At 40.8% G+C, this 22913-nt stretch overlaps 1 protein-coding gene across 1 annotated transcript in view; it reads left to right on the top strand.

Moving 5' to 3' along the window:
- Window positions 1-22913, top strand: part of TAPT1 (transmembrane anterior posterior transformation 1) — a 113604-nt gene that overhangs the window by 36182 nt on the left and 54509 nt on the right. The window contains exons 3-6 of the mRNA XM_089677445.1: window positions 3088-3206; window positions 16253-16415; window positions 19338-19473; window positions 20985-21082. Coding sequence (XP_089533571.1) covers window positions 3088-3206; window positions 16253-16415; window positions 19338-19473; window positions 20985-21082 — 516 coding nt within the window. The remainder of the gene's footprint in view (window positions 1-3087; window positions 3207-16252; window positions 16416-19337; window positions 19474-20984; window positions 21083-22913) is intronic.

Genomic DNA, 22913 nt, shown 5'->3' with positions numbered 1-22913 from the left:
ATATATATATATATATATATATAATGTATATGTGCTGTGTAAATTGATGGCACTATAGAAGTACCTATAATAAATAAATAAAATGTGCACTATTGTTTCTGGGTCCAAATATGGGTACAGACAACGAATAATATACACGTGGTGTCACTGTGATTGTCAGGAGGCAGAATTTGTTTAGGATTGTCCTTTTGGTGGTAGATTACAGTATGTAAAGAAATTATACAGTTAAATTTTAAAAAATATATATTTTTTACAATCTTGGGCCAGTTTTCTTTTGAAAGGAAAAAAATCAGGTGATAACTTTTATCATTCACCACCAAATGAAGGCCTTATTTGTCCTGAAAAAAAAAGTTCTAATTCACCTGGATACACGTGGTAGCCGCCATGACATGCAGTTTTACTAACACATGTCAAAATTGCGAAACTGGTTTGAGGCGTTAAAGATTTGTTTTATCTTCATCATGAAGGGGTTAATCAAGATTCAAGCAATGCTGGAGCCTGAAATGGCAGCTAGAACTTCCATTTAGATTTGTGTTTAATATCATTGAACTGGAGCTTTAATAGCTTCAACAAGCTGCTCAAAGCTACCTGAAGGCTTTGCAAATGTTTTGTCAGTTTGTACATGGTGTACAGCTCTTAGGCAAGGTGCAGCCCATGTGAACACAGCCGGAGGGTTTGTTTTGGCTCCAGAAATGGCCTGAAGCTCAGCTGCTGGAACCACTCCAGATGCAGAGCACTGCCAATTTCATGGTGAATTGTCATTTTAAATAGAGAGGATGGATTATCAATTTAAAACAAATCTTTTTTTCTAACTATTTATTTCTTTCTGACCTTGTTATGATTTATGTTATCGGCATCGTTTCTGGAACTTTTGGAACGCTATATTATCAAATTATCTTTATGGTCACCCTTTTCATCCTAGTTCCGATTTTTCAGCCAATTCTTTTCCAACAGCAACTCTGCAACTGTCTGCAGTGTCATATGTCTAGATCCCCTATCTGTTTTTATATTCTCAGCCATCCAGTATCTAGCCAGGTGTTGTTAAGTGCTGAACCTGCTGTCAGCAGAGTGTTGTTCTACAAGGGCCCAATGACATTTGAACTGTAATTTCAGAAAGCTCCGTTCTTGGCAGCAGATTTCATGAGCACATACAGCTAAATGTAGCAGGAAAATTCTTTTGCTGCGGCCATGGGTTTTGCCGGCTGTGCGATCACTACTGTAAATGTTGGGACCCCCATCTCACTGTCTCCGTGTCTGAAGTCTGGCTATGAAAATAGAATGGTGTCTGGTTGGTTGCAGATTTAGTTTACATTCTGGTAACTGTGTGAAGTGAGTGGCCCCTTGAATTTAGTATCACAAACAAATGAGGGTTCCCGTTTTTTTCTGCTAATCCTTGTTAATATAACAAGCATATAGGACACACGAGATTGTCTTTTATGAAGTTCTGGGGTTTATGATGGTATTTTTTTAAACCAGGTACTCTCTCATTTTACTGGTGGAGGTCTGAAAAATAATACAGTTATCATGGGAATATCAATATATTTTCTTTTTATTCATTAAAACTGAAATCTTAATAAAAATTGTTGTATGTTCCCTAGCTTTGTCATTTGTATTTTCTTTGTAATTCTTTCTTTTACTTTATTCTATTTATTCATGAATTTTTTTCGTTATTGACAGGTTGTGTTAGTTGAAGGCAGGGCATAGAGGGCTCAGTGTTCTGCCGTTCAGTCCACAAGAGAAAGGCAAGAGATTTCCCCATCCACAATAACCGTATGGTTGGAGGAATCTCCTTTGTATAGGCAACTGCGGCACCTGTGGCTGGCTGAATACAATTGAGCTGCCGAACAGTTACTGTTTATTTATTTCAGGTACTTGGCACCATCAATTTACACAGCGCTTTACACATATATATTCTATTTACTACATCTTATAGGATGTGATCACTGTTCAGCTGATCATTTTCCACCCAGCTTGGTCAATTTTAAATTGACTTTTGTCAAGCTGGGTGGTGTTTGCAGGGCCAGCCATGGCCTGAATTAGTCAGTTTAACATTAGTAAGTGGAAACTCGTGCTGTCTATGCCCAGCTCAATACCATTTATATCGATTAAAATGGATCTAACTTAACCAGATCTTTTACCCATATAGAAAAATGTTTAGATGACAAGAATAAAGAGAGTCTAAATCTATTAAATAAAATCACATGTAAGCTTTAAAGTGATTGAGAAGAACTAAAGTGATATTAAAGGCAGAAAAAAATAAGAAATCTATCAAATAGCTGCTCTTTTTAATGGTAGCACAGAACAGCCCTGATTCTACTCTTCTCAAATCACCTGATGGCACGCCTGGCCCCTCCCACCTGTCAAGTGCCCCCACAGCAAGCAGTTCCCAAGCCGCTGCTCTGTTCGTCCATTCAAACACTAGCGCAGCTCGGCAACCCCCTGCTCTTTCTTCATTGGCACACTGGCTGTTATTGACAGTAGCAGAACCAATGGTTAATAAAGCTCTTGTTATTTATAAAAAAAAAAGTCATGCTCAGTGGTTTTGCACAGAGCAGCCCCGGCTCTCCTCTCCTGGTGTCCCCTGCTGGTGCTCTGGGTCCCTCCTCCTTTTTCATATGTCACCACAGGAAGGCGACTCGAACCAGAGTGGCCATACTCAGCTCCCTCGTCACAGGATTTGATTGACAGCTGCAAGAGCTAATGGCTCCCCTCTGATCCCACGAAGTCCTGTGAGGAGAGAGAGGACCGCAGGATCAGGATTGGACTAAATTAAGTATTCATTGCGGGGGGGCTGGGGAGGTGAATATGAAAGGTGTGTTTTTTTTTTTTTGTTTTTTTTTTTGTTTTTTTTTTCGTTTTTTTTTTTCGTTTTTTTTACCTTAATGCAGAGAATGCATTAAGGTAGAAAACAAAAACAAACTTTTATCCTTTGCAGCCACTTTAAACAGATTCAAGTCACATACCTGAAACTTAGATGGTGGTCTGTGACAGAGAATGGTGACCTCTGAGGCCGGTATTTTACCTGTTGACAGATCCACTTTAATATTACAGTTCTACTGTCTCATTTCTTTTTTTTCTTCTTTTCAGCTGATGTTCTTTGGGTTCTTCCTGTGCCTCGATGCTTTCTTGTATGTTTTCACATTGCTCCCTCTGAGGGTCCTGCTGGCATTTATCAGGTTCATTACACTGCCTTGTTGTGGATTAAGGTAAGATGATATTTGTCGTCTTCTTTCCTTTGCTGTTCCTCTAGAATACTGTTTGCCTGTGTTATGAGCTCATAGTATAAACCCATGATGCAACTTGAGTTTCCCAGTTCTGCCTTATGGATGCTATGTTAGCAGTCAGCATGATTTAGCAGAGGAATAAACACACATACAGCGTTTCTGATGACGCTAGGTTCTTTGTTTATTATTTGCATTCCCATATTCCAAGGAAAGAAGGTAAAATTGTAACCGGCTATATATTTAGCAATCTCAGCAGTACTCAAATTTAACACCATATCCTGCAAGGAGTTGCTGGAGTTCCTCTTAAAATTAACTTGTACTTTGGTCATTTAAAACAAAGTACAGGTTTACTTAAAGTGATATTAACCACCTTCCGCCCGCCATATAGTACAATGACGGGCGCAAGGTGGTTCTCTCGTTCTGATAGGACGTCCTTCCATTCTCACCGCGCATGAGCGGCTCAGGGAGCGTGCAGTGCAGCGATTGCTGCTGCGCTGTGTCCCTTAGACACAGCGGATCATGGAAAGAGCCGAAGATGTCGGCTTGGTCATGTGATCAGCTGTGTCCAATCACAGCTGTTCACATGTAAACACGGAAATGCCGGTTTTCGGCATTTCTCTCCTCGAACTGTCACGCTGACAGCTCAAGAGGTGAGGAGAGCCGGTAATCGGCTTTCCGCAGAGGGGACATGTACACTGATCATCAGGGCACTGATGATCAGTGTTGCAGCAGTCAGTGCTCATCAGTGCCAGCAGTCAGTGCCACATGCCAGTGCCCATCAGTGCATACCAGTGCACATCAATGCCACATATCAGTGCCCATCTGAGCTGCCTTTCAATGTCACCCATCAGTGCTGCCAGTCAGTGCCGCCTATCAGTGCCATATATCAGTGTCATGTATCAGTGATGCCTGTCAATGCCCATCAGTGCAACCTACAAGTGCCTCCTCATCAGTGCCACCTATCAGTGCCCATCAGTGCAGCCTATCAGTGCCCATCACTGCAGCCTCATTAGCGCACATCAGTGAAGGAGAAAAATCACTTATTTACAAAATTGTATAACAAAAACTAAGAAAAAACGTTTTTGTTTTTTTTTCAAAATTTTCAGTGGTCTTTGGTTTGTTTAAGAAAAAATAAAAATCCCAGAGGTGATTAAATACCACCAAAAGAAAGCTCTATCTGTCTCAAAAAAAATGATAAAAATTTCATATGGGTACAGTGTTGCATGACCGCGCATTTATCATTCAAAGTGTGACAGCGCTGAAAGCTGGAAATTGGCCTGGGCAGGAAGGGGGTATAAGTGCCCTGTAGGCTAGTGGTTAAAGGTAATTTAAAAAAAAATACAAACCTGTCATACTTGCCTGTTCTGTGTAATGCTTCTGCACAGAGCAGCTGCAATCCTCCTCTTCTCTTGTCCCCCACTGGCACTCCTGGCCCTTCCCTCCCACCAAGTGCCCCCAGAGCAAGCACACAGAGCTGCAGCTTCCCCCTTCTCTCTCCTCATTGGCTCATTGGCTGTAATTGACAGCAGTGGAAGCCACTGGCTCCTGCTGCTGTCTCAGCCAATGAGGAGGGGGTATCCAGAGAGGAGAGGCTCTTGTGCACATCACTGAATTGTGATGGGGCTCAGGTATGTATTGGGATGGGGGGGCTGCTGCACACAGAAGGTTTTTTTACCTTCATGCAAAGAATTAATTTACAACCACTCAAATATATTTATCTATGCTTAAATAATGTATGATTGCCAAAATGAAGGAAAGTAGATCGGGGAAGGCAGATCACAATCTGTTTGCAGTGACTGAACAGCTCACTTCTAGAGGAATAACCGATACCTGTGACTACCAGTACTGGGTTGTGTCATATATCTGGATAGAAACCTCTGTATACAACATCGGGATCTCTGGACTCTTTGCCCAGGAGTTTCTTTATGCATTGCATGGACTCTATAGGTGCTAAATCATCTATTGTAATATTCTTTACTGATTATAGAAAATCCCCAGCAACTTTGTTTCAGCTGCCTCAAAATACATGGTGTCAGAGCTTAGAGTGTTGGCGTGACCTCCTGTCATGTGACAGTGCTTAGACCCAGCGATTGGCTGCTAGGCTTGAGCACTGCATCATAGAAGGTGCTCACAAGCACCCCCATACACAGAGTATTGGGTCGACTTTGGGCAAGGTGAGAGTGTCTGTTTATCTTATTTTCCTTCTGTCTTTTGCATCATGGGAACTGATGTATTCGTATTACAACTACTACGTGACAATATTACTCTCCATAGATAATAAACATTTGCACTCACTTGCATGGATATTTAAAGGAGATTTATAGTAACAGCATACACTTTTATTTTATAACATCATTCTAATGACAATACAAGCAATAATTATGTTTGACAATGCAGTATAAGCATACCTGAAAAATCTGTCTGCAGGCCATTTCTATCCACACCTTCCTGGATTCCCTGCATGCTTTGCATCTTCTCCTCTGCTCATTCCTTTGGTTTATGTTAAAATATTAAGGACTACATATCCCATGGTACTTTGCTTCCTGCGAGCAATGATTCCTAGCCTGACTCCGCCTCCAGAAACTCCTCCTCTCAGCACCTCTGTAGTTCAGAAGGCAGGCTTTGTGAAATGTGTGACACAGTGGATAGTAAATGTGTGGGATCTTCACAAACCTCAAGATCATTGAAATTAATAGAAGTAGACTACAATTAAAATGCAATGTGGAAATGCATATAGGATTTTACATTTTGACCATAAAAACACTTGAGTGAGGACAAGAAGTAATGTTCACGACTACATGACACAGTCCTCTCATTTTGCCTGTCTGTCATATAATTTGCTACTGTTAGGCTGTGACCAGCTTCAGCATGATTTCCTTTTAAGTATATTGGCTACATGGCTTCTTTTTACCGTATTATGCTTTCAAAGCTTTTTTTAAAATACAGTATATAGTGAGCTAAGGTGCAGGGATAGGAGAGCAAAAGATGCCAATTCATCCCTTTATTGCTGGATTACATAGATTCCTGTGCTAATTAACTGCAGGTAAACCATTGTCTATATCTAATTAACCACAGTGCCCACATAACATCTATACATCAGCAATTAATCGGATGAGTTGGCAGCCTTGTAAGAGAAACATTTATTCTATCTAATTGCTTTTATATTCACTGACATTTTATTATTATTAATTTATTGCCGTCTATATGTGAGTTATTACATCAGCACTGTTGTTTCTAAGATGAGTAAGACAAGCTGTTCTGGCTCAGCCATTGTTCATTTTCAGTGCTGAATATCAAGAGGCTGCTTCTATGTACGAGGGAAGCAGTATGTGGAATGGTTTGCTTGTGTTATGGCAGACTGTGGCTTTGCAGCTGATCCCTTATAACAACACTTATTCTAGTGATTGTGACATGTGAAATAACAGCCATGTAATGTAAGCATTTCTTGTATCTGCTGTTGTCTTGTCTGATGTATATAGTAAAACCAGCTTAAAGGAGAAGTGCAGCTAAAGCTCTTTTGGCTGTACGTCTGTTAATCACTGGAGTTCAGTTATTTCTACACTGCTGTGACCCGTTTTGAGCTGACAGCAGGTTAAAGCCTACTGTCAGCTGACTTCACTCAGCCGGTCCAGGCTGGGGAAAGATCCTGACTCCAAAGTCAGGATCCACCCCAGAGACTGGAGAGGCACCTGGCTCGGCCTCTCAGTGAGCTACTGAGAGTCTGAGCAGACGCTCCCTCCCTCTCTCTCCACAGCCCAGCGTTTCAGTGAGCACAGAGTGGGAAGAGCAGAGAGCGGTGACTGACAGTCACCGCTCTCTGCTGAAAGCGGCTGTGAGAAATCAGCGGTCAGTTGATCGCCCCTATTGGCAGCGGGGGACATATGCAGCATTGGACCGATTCTGCATCCACCTAGGTAAGTATAACTGGGGGAAAAAGAAAAGTCCACACTTCTTTTTTTTAAAGCCAAATATGCATATCAGTGGGTAGAAGAAGACCTGTCTTCCAGGCAATCATCCTTGAATGTATAGGGCCCTAAACGGGAGTACCACACAGTACAGCATTCAGCCCTTTCCAGCTGCAGTCTGCCTTAGACCTTGATAGGCTGCAGGCAGCGGGGCAGGACACTGCCTCTGTCCCTCCTGGGTACATTATAACTGGGGGGGTGCAGAACTAGGCACCCCTGTGTGTATACATTATGACAGAGGGGTTTCTGTTTGTTTGAAAGGTGTGAAACTGATTGGACAGAGGTGAGTGTTGTCCACAAGAGTCTTCTGTAGATAGCCCGGATACGATTGTTGCAGGAGAAGAGTGTGTACAGACATGCAGGAGGAGAGTGTCCAGGCTTGTGTGGCCGTACGCAGAGGTACTCTGACCAGGCTGACACCAGAGAGATATGTGGTCTTTGAGAGCTAGGAAGACTCAACATTTTCCGTGCATCTGTGTGATCCTGAAAACCAGCCCTGTGAGGGTAATGCCTTTGTGTTTATCTGTAGCCAAACCTTTTGTTTTTTCTTTTGTTTTGGACAGAGGGGAAGGATTAGAACTTCAGGTCCAAAACAAGATTCCTTCACTTCCTGTCAGATAAAAAGGTTGCCTGCAGGATTGCAACACAGGAATAACATTCATTTATTTATTCTTTGGTGTTATTATCCACTTCAGCTCTGGAAGGTTTTACCCCTTCACGACTAGGCAATTTTTTTTGCTATTCAGCATTGCACTACTTTAACTGGTAACTGCTTAGTTGTGCAACACTGTAGCCAAATTAAATTTTTATATCATTTTTTTTCACACACAAATAGACCTTTCTATTGGTGGTATATGAGCACCACTGGACTTTTTATTGTTTATTATATTAATGAAAAAAGACCGAAAATGTGGAAAGAAAAACATTTACTTTCTGCTTTAAAACATATCCAATAAAAACATTAGAAAAATCTAATTTCTTCATAAATGTAGGCCAACATGTATTCTGCTACATGTCTTTTGGTAAAAGAAAATCTCAGTAAGTGTATATTGATTGGTTTGCATGAAGATATAGCATCTACAAACTATGGTGCGTGTGTATGTATATATGTAGTGTGTGTGTATATGTGTGTTTGTTTGTGTATGTATGTGTGTGTGTATATATATAAGTGACCACCTCTTATCTCCTGATAAGACATATTGTGTTAAGTCACTCTGCACATGCTCAGTTTGGTGTGTAATGCTAGAGGTTTTTTTTTTTTTTTTCGTGAGAGTGCATGTGATTAGCACAGGACCAATCAGCACAGGACCAATCAGCACTGTCCAGACAGAGGTCAGGGGTTCTGCATCCTCCTAGAGCAAAAAGAAAATTCCTCCCACAAACTTTAAGCAGTGATATGCTGGACACTGATAGAAGTCACAAGACTGCTATATACTGCTGATGAGAAAAGGTGGTATTAGCAGTTTATATTTACTAAAATAATTGAATTTCCATGTTCTTTGTACTGTGTAAATGCAGGGTCCTGGGTTTAGTATCACTTTAGGTGGTTAAACTCATGAACATTCAAACTACACGTAGAAGCATAGCCCACATGCTTGCTGCCAGTTATGTTCCTCAGTCCTCTCTTTTATCAAACTGAGTCTAACTCCATGTTTTTTGTTTTTTAACTTTAAATGGTTTGTTTGGACCAAGCTGGTCACTTGCACATGGAGCAGCTGTCAGTGCTGTATGAAATGTATATAGCCCCAGCTATATGCAGTATACAGCTCTGTAGGCAGCAGCACTCCCCATTCTCGGGACAAATTCGAGTCTGGCTGAGCCCTGCTCTCATTCACGGGAAGCTTTGTATTTTCTGAATGAATACAAGGCTTCCTCTGGCTGGCTGAGGTGGAGAACTTATGTCATTCACCCACATTTTCACCTCAGCCAATCAGGAAGCGTTGTATTCATTCAGAAAATGCAAAGCTTCCTGTGAATGGCTGAGCAGTGCTTTTTTCCGGGAGTAGAACACAGCCCAGCTTGGTCTGAATGAGCTGTTTAAAATTCATTAAATGTGGAGTTAGGCTTTACATGAACCTGCCCAGTACATTCCTGCCTTGCAGGATTTCCCTGCAGGCCCAGGATAGTAGCCAGCCTTGCATGCATGACCCCATCCGGACCCACAGCTGTCAGTAATGAAGCCGTGTACATTAACAAGCACAGACTGGCAGCATTTAGATTGGCAGCTGGTTCCCTCCTATGGGGAGTACATTGAGAGCATTGAACAGTCAGCGGTGACAGGTAAGACGTCTGAGGACTGTGTAATGCAATGATATATATGGACATTATAGCACTGTAGAAAAACGTTGTCCCACCAGGCAAAGTAGGCTATTTGATTCTCTTCTTGCAACTCTCGCCATACTTGTGGCAGCCTTGCCTCTGTTTCTTCAAGTGCCCACTGTCATCTTCTACTTAATAGTCCTCTTTTTTCCAGCACGTTTTTAATAAATGCATTTAACCATAATTATCTGATTAAGCGTGGAGTTAAATTATTTTATTTTTTTTGGTATACCGCAGTCACCCAACACTTTCGTGGCCATGCTAAAATATTTACACAATTTCTGTGTATTTTATGGGGGGGTTTTTTTTGGTAATTAAAATTATAAATATTGGGGGCGCATGCGCGGCCGGCTTAGGGATGACCGCTCCGTGAAGAGAGCTCCGCATCCCCGCAGCCATAACCCGGCACTCACCGATCCCAGCAGCGGCATGGACCTCTCCCCACGCTAATAAGGGGACGCAGGTCTCCACTGGATCCCCAGGGAATATGCCCTGACGCCGCAGATCACCAGGGAACCTGGGAAAGCTGACAAGCTTTTTCCCAGCTCTCAGCCCCTGCAGCCAAGATGGCGCCGGCTCCTCCTCACAGACAGAAGCCTCACAGACGGAACGGAGACAAGAACACACCACAGACCCCAGGCTCAAAGCAGCATTATACCCTGGCGAGTCCTCTCCGCCCCTGTCTCCCACCACAAGTAGCCCTGCTAAGTCCAGACCTAGGCTGGACATAGAAAATCCTCCTGTCACTCAGCCTTCCTATTCTACACTCAATTCTGCTATTTCTGCTCCATCCTTAATAGAAAGTTTTCCTGCTTCAGACCAACCTATCACTGAACTGTCTATGAAAAGTATGCTTCTCTCACTGCGACAAACCTTACATGATGACCTGACGATGACACTATCGCAAATTTCAACAGCGGTACAACAGGACCACCGTATCCGCCATATTGAAAATAAAATGGGGGAAATGTTCGCAGCTCACAACGACCTAATAGACGCATACACCGACCAGGGCACCGACATAGAACAGATTAATCTCAAACTAGCGGATCTTGAAGACCGCTCTAGGCGCAACAATATCAAATTCCGTGAAATCCCAGGAAACATCAATTCAGACGCCATAGTACCATTTTTACAACAGTACATGAAAAACCTCATTCCTTCCCTATCAGATGTAGAACTCGCTATAGATCGTGCGCACAGATTACCAAAACAGTCCTTCCTAACGGCCGCAGTTCCTAAGGACATCCTGGCACGCATCCACTTTTACCATGTAAAAGAAAAAATTATGATACCCGCTAGAAACACTGCCTCACTACCGCCAGACCAAGCGAAGATAAATATCTTCCAAGACTATGATTAAAATATCATCCCTAAATGTTCGTGGCCTCAACTCACCGTTCAAAAGATCTCTACTACAAAAAGAAGCTCGCTCGTTGAAGGCTGATGTCCTATTCCTTCAAGAATCCCACTTTGCCACCAACAAAATCCCCAAATTTCACATACACCATTTTTCTCCAATCTATATAGCAACCAGACCCAAAAAGAACAGCGTCATCACAGCCATTAGAGACTCTCTTCAATACCACTTCATTTCAGAAATTGCAGACCCTCAAGGACGCTACCATATCCTGATATGCAAAATTAATGGAATCCTGTACACCCTGGTCAACATCTATGGACCAAACACCAATTGGCTCCAATTCTACAACAAAATAAATTCCACTATTTCCGCTCAGAAACAAGGCAGACTAATTATAGGAGGAGACTTCAACATTATCGGCAACCCACTCCTGGACTCTTCCTCTAGCAAACGCTCCTCCAAACAATCATTAACGTCTTTCTACACAAAAATTACCTCTACGACATCTGGCGATGCCATCACAGTACGGAAAAAGACTACACCTACTACTCCCTCTCTCAGCTCTCCTACTCCAGAATTGACTTTTTCATCACGGACAAGTGGACAACACACCACATCCTCTGAAATTGGTACCATAACCTGGTCAGATCATGCTCCAATTTCCATCTCCTTAGATCACAATCAACACTCTTCAATATCCCGAATCTGGAGACTTTAACACATTCTTATTGAAGAACCCAGACCACAAAAAACTCATATTGGACGCTCACAATCTGTTTTTTGACATAAATGACTCACCTGAAACATCGATATACACATTATGGTCCACAAATAAGGCGTACATGAGAGGTATCCTTATACAATTAAATTCCCGAATCTCCAAACAGAGAAACCAACAAATCGACGAACTCCTCCTCTCCATTAAAACAAAAGAAGAATTAAGCTAAAAATCCCCCAGCTCTGCAACATCTGCCCAACTCACCACTGACAGAAACAAACTTAGAACCCTCCTGCTCTATAAATATGACCTCAACCTTCAAAAACCAAAAACTACATTCTACTCCCTTCGCAACAAAGCCAACTCCTTACTAATCAAAATGATTAAACAACGACGACTAAGAAATAAAATATCTTCAGTTTATCATCCATCCTCACGATCCCTAACCACAAACCCGCAGGACATAGCTAGTGCCTTCGCGACCTATTACCAACAACTATACAACCTTAAAGACGACCCCAACACCATTCAACCAACACCTACGTCCATACAACAATTCTTCCACACAATTAAACTTCCTCAACTTTCCTCAACCCAACTTGACGACATATCAACTCCGATCACTCCCACTGAAATAGAATCCACCATTAAAACACTTCCTCCAGGAAATGACGGTTATATAAACGAGTACTACAAACAATTTGCCTCTAACCTATCGCCATATCTGACAAGACTCTTCAACCATGCGGCCACCACTGGCACATTCCCCAAAGACATGCTACAATCAACAATAACCACAATACCAAAACCTGGCAAAGATCCACAGTTTGTCCAAAATTATAGACCAATTTCCCTACTTAACAGACGTCAAACTCTATGCAAAAATTATAGCATGCAGACTACTCCCCTATCTCCCCACTTTGATACACCCAGACCAAGTAGGATTCATACCAGGCTGCCAGGCACCTGACGCTACTAGAAGACTCATATCCCTCATCCATCACTTAGAACACACCAAACAACCCTCATTGCTTTTATCACTGGACGCTGAAAAAGCATTCGACCGTATACACTAGTTATTCTTGCACATGACCTTTCAGAAATTTGGCATCACAGGTTGGATGTTAACAGCCATTTTAGCACTGTACTCCCTCCCATCAGCCAGAGTATTAACGGACGGAACACTATCAGACCCCTTTTGATATTACCAATGGCACCAGACAAGGTTGCCCCCTATCTCCGGTCATATTTGCATTGCTTATTGAACCCCTAGCCTCTAAACTTCGAGACGACCCACTGTTCACTGGCATACGATACCTTAACACTGAGCACAAAATCAGCCTATTAGCAGACGACATCATACTGATGATTACCAACCCAGCCAAATCCCTCCAAACAATACGTACCCATCTTCAACAATATATGATGGTATCCTACTATAAACTAAACGAGCCCAAATCCTCAATTTTAAACCTCCACACACCATATCTCACTCAACTATCCCTTGCTAAACAATTTCTTTTCACTTGGGAAAAAAATAATATCCCATATTTAGGAATCAAGCAACAGACCAGCTATTTTCCTTGAACCACAAACAATTACTTAAAACTATACCCCAAGTAATTGCCAACCTTCGTACCTCAGAACTATCTAAATTAGGCAGGGTGGCGACATTAAAAATGCTCATCCTACCGAAAATGCTCTATATTTTCCGCACACTCCCAATACCGGTCCCCAATACTTTCTTCTCCAAACTCCAATCGATATTCACCAGATTCCTATGGAATTCCAAAAAACCTAGATGTACCACCAATCTCTTAATCAAACCACCCTCCAAAGGAGGCACTGGACTTCCACACCTTAAATCCTACTATAATGCCACTCTCCTGGACCAAATATATTTTTGGTGGCACCCAACCAGAGAAAAGTCCTGGTCCACAATGGAAACTTCACCTTTTTTTCCCACTTAAACCACACTATCTACTCTTAACTACAATATTCTCGCAAACGACCTATTACTTAAAGCACCCATGTATCCAAGCCTCCCTTCAAGCTTGGAAAGATCTCTTATCCACAGATTACGCAGACTCCAAACAACTCCAGACCCCACTCAACATATTACATTCCATTACACCCTCCCTAGATTTAACCCAGTGGGAAAAACGAAACATACATCATATAGCAGATCTTTACAAAAATCACATCCTGCACTCATTTCATTATCTCCAAGCCACATTTAATCTCCCTACTGCTGAATACTTCACCTACCTACGAATCACACACTGCATCCAAACAAACAACATACCCCATACCATAAGAATCCCGGCTACGGCCTACACTTATTTCTCCAGACCACATTACCCAAGTAAAGGCATCTCTACCTTCTACAAATATTTAACGGACCTGCAATTTACTTTAAAATTTACCTCTTTATCCAATTGGGAAAAAAACCTTAGCAGAAACTATTCCAACTCACACATGGACTACCGCATTTAAATCCACCTACAAATCCTCACTGCAACTCACATTGGGAATCCTACTTGAAAATACTTCATCAGTGGTACCTAACCCCTACCAAACTAGCCATTTTCTACCCAAATCATCCCCCTTCTTGCTGGCGACAATGCGGGGACATAGGCTCCACTCTTCACAAACTATGGTCCTGCAAATCTATTAAATGTTTTGGGAATAGTATATTCCGACTCATAACCGAAGTTTCCAAAATAACGACAACTCCTAATCTGGCATTTACACATCGGGATTAACAATTTCCCTTGTACCGCCCGTACCATCATTGTCCACATACTTTTTGCAGCTAAACTACATATAACCTGATTATGGAATACAACCTCAGCTCCTTCCCTTCAATCACTAATTTCAGATCTCAACGTCGAATACGAAATGGAAAAAAGACTGGCCATCAATAACTCCACCCAAAAGTTTAATCCCTTATGGTCTAACTGGTTACAAAACCCTAACTGCTCCATAAGCCCCTGATACCTTACAATCAATCGCTCTACTTATCCACGTCAGACTGGTACTCCTTCCCTATTCTACCACAAGTTCTCCCCCCCTCCCCGCTACCCTCCCCCTATTATTCTCCCCCTGTTTATTACCCCCTTACTACTCACTACTCCTCACGGTTCAGTCCACCCCTAGCATACCTCTGATGTCTATGCAGTAACTTTATTTCCAACCCTAGCCGAAAGGTGGGGTAACATCTTAATACAGCTGTATTGTATGCTTACATTTATACTGAACCAAATGTTTTCTCCCTGTTAAATTTTTTAAAAATGATCAATAAAAATTTATTGAAATTAAAATTATAAATACAAATGCATTATAAAAATTACAAATGAAGGTAATTATTGTTGCTCAGTGATTTGAAGAGCCTAAATGTCAAAATTGATGATCCCAATTGAAAGAGAGTATAACTAAAGGCAAAACTTTTTTTTTTTTTGTTTTTTCCTAGTTTTGGATAGAGGGGATATGGATTAGAATTGCTGTCTATGCTCCCTGTTGCAAAGATTCACCCTCTGTTTGTCCTGTTAACCATTATCATTGAAAGTGAAAGTAAAAGAAACTCCAAATTTTGGATTTTGTCCCCAGAAAAGTAATAGAGGGGAAATCTTCCAATGTGAACACTAGTTCTGGTGACCTAGGTGGCCACAAGGAATTCCCTTAATTTGCAGAGATTTTCTCTCCCTTCCTGTTTGGCTATAGGACAGGAAGTGAAGGGAAATCTCCCCAATGGGACACAAATGGCAAAAAATAAACTGACTGGGGTTATAACCCCTTACTCTATCCAAAATGAAAAAAAATGCCTATAGTAAGTCTTGATTTTTGGTCAAAAGTGTTTTCAAAGAATGACACTAGATGGCTCTGTTTCACTGTCCTCGAAGCTGAATGGCTGTATTCTGTTTCTATGAATGCTTCAGATTTCGTTGTCCGTTTAATACTCGGTGTTGATGTCTGCTTCATCGCTGTTCATCTTTTCTACAACATCGCAGTAATATTTCACCATTGATGGAGAAGTGTCAGCCTGCCTAGGTGGCTGAATTATCACAGTGATGTAACGAGATATGCAGCTGTGAAATATCACTGCCACATGGAGAGAAAAGACTGAGAGAAGAGCAGGGAGGCTTTAAAAGGAGGCATGCAAATAATGAATATAAAAAAATGCACACATAAAGCAACATTTTACATCTGAGAGGTTACATGGATTTTTGCAACAAAAAGTGTCAGGTTTTTTTCTTGTTTTTTTTTTTTTTTGTTTTTTTTTCTTTGGGAACGCTTTGGTGTTAACCTCTGCATCCATTAACACAGTTTTAGTTCCAAAGTGTAATGTGAAGCTGGCCAGCAGCAGGACATTTTTAATAAGATAAAAAGCCGAACTGGTGTATGGGTGTAACAGCCTGTAGCTTTCCATTCAAGCCAGATGACTGAAAACTAATCGAAAAAGTTTCTTATGGAAACACTAACCTTAAAGTAGAGCTGAAGGTAAAACAATGTTTTCCCATTTTGAGTAGCATGAAAGCATCTTAAAGCCTCTACCAGGTTTTTTTTTTCATTACAGTAGCTGTGCCATGTGTTCCATGTGTTTCCTCCTGTTAATGTCAATTAATTGTCATTTTACGAACGTTGTGAATTCTTGGCTTTACAGTGATGGTCGGTTGCTGCAGCCAGCTCAGGTCTGTGACATATTGAAGGGAGTGATACTAGTGATATGTTACTTCATGATGCACTATGTGGACTACTCCATGATGTACCACCTCATCAGAGGACAGTCCGTCATCAAGCTTTATATCATCTACAACATGCTTGAGGTAAGTGCTGGTCTATCATTCATTTCCATTCTGTGTGTCAGGCTGGCCATACATTATACAATTTTCTTGTACAATTTTCCTTTACCCCAGTCATAGACTGTTCAAATCTCTGCTGGTTCAGTAAAGGCCGGCTGAAATTCGAACCACGTATGGCCAGGCAGATTGTACCCAAGTTGATCAATCGATCAACTTGGGTACAACTTGCCTGTTGGATTTTACGTTCAATTATTGCTAGTGTTTATTATAGCCGCCAGCAGTAATCCGTGTGTTCTCCTGACAGGGATGGCTTTCCCTACCAAGAGAACACAGTGGCTCTGCAGGAGGGATTCCCCCACCAACATGGACTGTGTTGATGGGGGAATCAAAGCGATTTTTTTTCCTACAACCCGTGGTTGCAGGAAAGAAAATCGCTCCATCTATGGCCTGCTTTAGATTTACCAAACCATATAACATGACGTCAAACAAACACTTTCCGTTTGTCTGCAGTCAGGCAGGCCTTTGCACTATATGGTTGAAAGTAAATCTAAAGGAAATTGAACAAGAATATTGTACAATGTATGGCCAGCTTTAGTGTGTAACATATTGCTGTTTATCACTTCAAGGGTATCTTTAGCTGATGTGTTTATCTGTGTTCTCTGCAGCATTTTGTCAAGTACATATGTGTTTTTATTTAGTTTTGCCATGTAACTAAAATATCTTCACCACAAATCTATACACCACAGGGACACCCAGACTTGTTTTTTAGGGGTCAAAGACCTCATGAAATTTAAAAAAAAATCCTGCAGTCCTAGTTTGAGAGATACATCTCATAAGGTAGGCATGGTGTGTTGGTTTAGGCCCTGGCACATTGATTTATACATACCTGTAGAGGTTGGCACACAGATGATTTGAAAGCGGACAGTTGCTGGTCATTCCTAGCACCCTCTTAGTTTTCTAGGTGTGAATACAGTGTATTAACTTGCATATTTCGGTGCACATTGTGACATGTTGAAACACACCTAAAGTTTAAGCTCATTCTTTTTTTTTTTTTTCTTTTTTTTTTTTGTTTTGTTATAAGCGAAGATACAACCAAAAAGAGGCAGCATGCTCTTGTATCATGATGCAGTTCTGATACGGTTACTTCAACAGTGGCAGTAGAAGTGGTGTCTCTGTTAAAGGGCAGGATCTGTGTAGGCAAAGCTATTGATCAGCTAGTTTTGTTGAGTGTCGTTTGATAATGGCCTCGTATCCTACCATTACCGCTATGTTTGGGTGCCAGCTAATCGTTCTCTCAGAGCTGCTGATATTAAGTGCTGTTGCTCCTGCCACAGTCACCTAGATTGGATACAGCCTATTGTGGCAGTACAAAGAGTCAAAGGATGATGCAGATGACAGTTCGGGTCAGTGGTGAGTAGTGAGAAGTTTTGGTTACTCTAATCTATGATCAGTCTCAGGTACTTTTAGGTCCCATTCCATTTAGACTTTAAAGTGGAACTAAACTCTCTCAATTAACATTACATATTTTTAATCCTTGTGCTGCTAGCTTGTAAATAGATTGGAAGGTATATTATATCTACTTGTTGTATACTTTTTTTTTTTTTCTTTTTTTCTTTTACATTTCTTCAGTTGCTTTCTGAAGGCCAAAATGATGTCATACATTCCAGAAGTTTTCATAGGCATTTTAATTTATTTCATCTGGAAGAGGAGAGGAGGGGCATTCTTAGCTAATCACACCCTCCTGTCTTCATGCCAGCTAAGGGAAGATGGATTCTAGGAAGTAAATGCTACATGAATACTCTGCCCTTACACATGATGGCTGTGGCTAAAAAGTGTTTTCTAAACAAAGCATGGAGACATGGATGGGTGGTGGAATTGAATATGGGTGTAAGTTGTAACAGTTATGAAATATGATCCTTTACAGGACAAGTTCACCTTCAGGAACATGTTACACGTTCCACTTTATTTTTATGGTGGAACATGTAGCATGTTCCCACTCCTGCAGCTCTCCCCCCAATTACCCCCCCTTACAGAAGGCTGGGGATCTTTATTTATATAAATGCACATTTTTTTAAATTTTTTTTTTATTTTTACCTGCAAATCATTGTGCATTTATCTTTTTTTAAAAAAGGTGAACTTATCCTTTGGTAACCCGCACCAAAAAAGAAAAGAACAAAATGGGGTCCGCGAGCGGTTTAAATCATAATGTGCTTGTATGCACCGCATACTTGCACATTATGACAGACTTCCCTGAAAACTAAGCCCTTCAACGGTGAACTATCACAGGTCCTGGTGCTTTCATCTTCATCCAGTCTTCCTTCCCGGGTTTGCAGGCATCGGCTGTATGAATGGCTGAGCCGCATTGACGTCATGGCCGTGGCACAGAGTTCTGAATGGATGACACAGTCCATTCAGAGCCCAGTGCGCATGCATCAGTGATGTCACTGGCTGCTGCTAAAGTAAATATCTCCTAAACGGTGCATGTTGAAGAGATATTTACTGTACCTATAGGTAAAAATCAACATTGTGACTTTACTACAACTTTAAGAGAAATAAGTAGGTTGCAATTGCTGGCCTTTTCCTTTTGGAAATACTAGTTTTCCTGTCTGCTATGCTCGAAGTCTTAGTCACTGCCTGAAACAAGCATGCAGCCACTGAAGTCAAAACGCCTGGTATATATATTGTATAGAATTACTCCAGGATCAATTAGAGAGTTCTTAACAAAATCCACTGGATCAGCTGGGCAGCCAAGCAAGCAGTATTTCAGATTGACAGCTCACACATTTTACAGGTCAGGTTTTCTTTAAAGAGAGGAAATTTTAATGCTGGAGCCTGAGATTCTAAAAACAATTTTAACTAGTTAGTCACTTGTATGTATACTTTGTTAGTCTTCATAGGTACACGTCCTTATCAGTGTTCCCAGATGGTACTCTGTCTTTATTCCAGGTTGCAGATCGCCTCTTTTCATCTTTTGGACAAGATATTTTGGATGCTTTGTACTGGACAGCTACTGAGCACAAAGAGAGGAAGCGAGCTCATCTTGGTGTCATCCCTCATTTCTTCATGGCTGTGTTGTATGTCTGTATCCTTTCATTTCTGCAGTCACACATTTAAAGGAATGTTACTTTGATTAACTTTGGTTGTTTTGTAGTGCATTAACAGACTATATTCTTTTTCTATTTGATATATAAATGCAGTTTTTGTCACATTCAGGAAATAGCTATTCACTAAGCCCTGTTCACACCAATGCGATTTGTCATGCAGTTTGACAGTTTGGACCCTATTTTTGCCTATGGAACCGTTCAAATCTGTGCGACTCTGACTTTGAAAAAGGTTCCCGCATTATTTTTGGCAATTTTCATGTGCGACTTGCAAGCCGCACATGAAATTGCACTGACCAGTGACTATGAAATCACACTACTTCAAGTGAAGTAGCGTGATTTGAAAGCTGAATTCAGTGTGAACCAGGGCTTAAAGGTTTCAGCATTTTATATTTATAAAATTTAAATTGTTTCTTTTTAGAGTGTGCTTGTCAGGTATTCATAGTACAGATAGACAATTTAACGGACACGTCAATACATAGGCATATGCGGCTTGTGTGACCCAGCTGGTCACAATCTGTTTAATTACATTTATGCATTTTGAGGGGTGTGTATGTATGTATGTGTGTGTGTGTGTGTGTGTGTGTGTGTGTATATATGTATATGTGTGTGTGTGTATATATGTATATGTGTATGTGTGTGTGTGTGTATGTATGTGTGTATATATATATATATATATATATATATATATATAATTTATTATTGTATTTTTTTTTACATTGAATGTGGAAATTATTTTGGACAATCTTGTATATTCACAGCATCTGTTTATTCTAGTTCAGTATATATTAGCCAAGTGCATTTAATCTTTTCAGCATTTTAAGGGATAGGGTCACCTTTTAAAAAAAAAAAAAAAAGAATTTTTTTACAGGTAAAAAAATGTGCATTTATTATTTTTGTCTGCAGGAGCCTGGAAAGCATTGCACCAGCGATCAGCAGATCTACTGACAGGAAGAATGAATGAACTAACAGAGCTTCACAGCGCTGTGGTAGTTCATTGAGGACTACAAGTTGGCAACCGTTAAGGCTGTCGGGACTTGTAGTCTCTCATTCACAGATGACTGTGAATAAGTGATGTGGCATGTGGGCAGAGCCTGGCACGGCTGCAGGTTTTTACATTTGACAGCTAGCGAGAAGATCCCCGCTAGCTCTCAAAGCAGGGATCAGGGAGGGGGATCGGGGGCCAGTCTGATCATAAAATATTACACCTTGAATATGGGTTTAACATGTTGCGAAAGGTGAACTTCAACACCTGTCACGTATAAATCCACTTTTTTTTGCCTATATATATATATATATATATATATATATATATATATATATATATATATATATATATATATATATATATATATATAGCTATAAACCATCACTGACAAGAATTTTCCTTTGCAGAGTTAGCACAGGAAACAGCACTTAGGTGTTTAAGTTTTCCTTGACATTATTGCTGTGTAATCTGTGTGGATACTTTCCTTAACCTTTTCATTCATAGTTTTACATGCAATCCTAATACTAGTGCAAGCCACAACTCTCAATGTGGCCTTCAACTCTCACAACAAGTCCTTGCTGACCATTATGATGTCCAACAATGTAAGTGTTTTGAGTGAGGTGGATGCTGAAGCTGTGTTTACAGTGGAACTTTACAGTATAACTAGAGGCAATTTTCTTTTTTTTAATTTTTGGTAGAGTTCAGGGGGATTTGAACATCGGTCAGGTTTTTTTTTATACTGTCCCTGCTGGGGAGATTCACCCTCACTGTTTGTTATGTTTACCGTTAACAGTGAAAGACAATCCAAAATTTTGGGTTGCCCCCAGAAATGGTAATAGAGGGAAAAGCTGCCAATGGGTACTTTAGTTCTGGTGACAACAAGAGATTCCCTCACTTTGGAGATATTTCCTCTCACTTCCTGTTTTGGCTATCAGACAGGAAGTTAAGAGAAATCTCTCCAATAAAATACAGATGGCAAAAAAAAAACTGATGGGAGTTATATCCCTCCCTTTCTGTATTCAAAATTAAAACAAAGTTTTGCCTTTAGTTCTACTTTGACTATAACAGTGTAAAATTATATAATATTTTCTATAAGGAATATACAGTTGTGTTCAAAATAATAGCAGTCAGACATCACTAACCTGATCAATCACTGTTTTTGGTAGAAATGATATTTCTACATGGCAAATAATTTACTAGCAGGTGTAGTAAAGTAATAGAAATCCAACAGACCCAACAGTCATGACATGCATGCTGCTGATTCTGTGTAATTGAATCACTAATTGAAAGGGGCATGTTCAAAATAATAGCAGTGTGGAGTTCTATTAGTGAGGTCATTCATTCTTTGAAAAACAGGTGGCAAGTATTGCCCTTATTTAAGGAAGGAAGGCAGCAAGTGTTGTACATGCTGGTTACAGTGCATTTCTCTCTGAAATTCTGAGGAAAATGGGTCGTTCCAGACATCGTTCAGAAGAACAGCGTACCTTGATTAAAAAACTTATTAGAGAGGGGAAAACGTATAAAGAAGTGCAGAAAATGATAGGCTGCTCAGCTAAAATGATCGCAAATGCTTTAAAATGGCAACCAAAACCTGAAAGACGTGGAAGAAAGCGAAAAACTACCATTCAAATGGATAGAAGAATAGCCAAAATGGCAAGGACTCAGCCAACAATCAGCTCCAGGAAGATCAAAGAAGGTGTAAAGTTCCCTGTGAGTACTGTTACAATTAGAAGACGCCTATGTGAAGCTAAGCTATCTGCAAGAAGCCCCCGCAAAGTCTCACTGTTGAAAAAAAGACGTGCTGAAGAGGTTACAGTTTACAAAAGAGCACATTGACTGGCCTAAAGAGAAATGGCGCAACATTTTGTGGACTGATGAAAGTAAGATTGTTCTTTTTGGGTCTAGTGGCCGGAGACAGTTTGTCAGACGACCCCCAAACACTGAATTCAAGCCACAGTACACTGTGAAGACAGTGAAGCATGGTTGCGCAAGCATCATGATATGGGGATGTTTCTCATACTACGGTGTTGGGCCTATTTATCGCATACCAGGGATCATGGATCAGTTTGAATACATCAGAATACTTGAAGAGGTCATGCTGCCTTATGCTGAAGAGGAAATGCCCTTGAAATGGGTGTTCCAACAAGACAACGACCCCAAACACACCAGTAAACGTGCAACATTTTGGTTCCAGACCAACAAGATTGACGTTATGGAGTGGCCAGCCCAATCCCCGGATCTTAATCCAATAGAAAACTTGTGGGGGTGACATCAAAAATGCAGTTTCTGAGGCAAAACCAAGAAATAGAGAAGAACTGTGGAATGTAGTCCAATCATCCTGGGCTGGAATACCTGTTCACAGGTGCCAGAAGTTGGTTGACTCCATGCAACACAGATGTACAGCAGTTCTCAGAAACAGTGCTTATACAACTA

Source organism: Staurois parvus, unplaced genomic scaffold (assembly GCF_062004578.1).
Source record: "Staurois parvus isolate SC_StPar_1 unplaced genomic scaffold, SC_StPar_1.0 ptg000186l, whole genome shotgun sequence".
NCBI classification, from domain to species: Eukaryota; Metazoa; Chordata; class Amphibia; order Anura; family Ranidae; genus Staurois; species Staurois parvus.
Note: the sequence above shows the minus strand (reverse complement) of the source record. Positions and strands in the feature narration are given on the sequence as shown.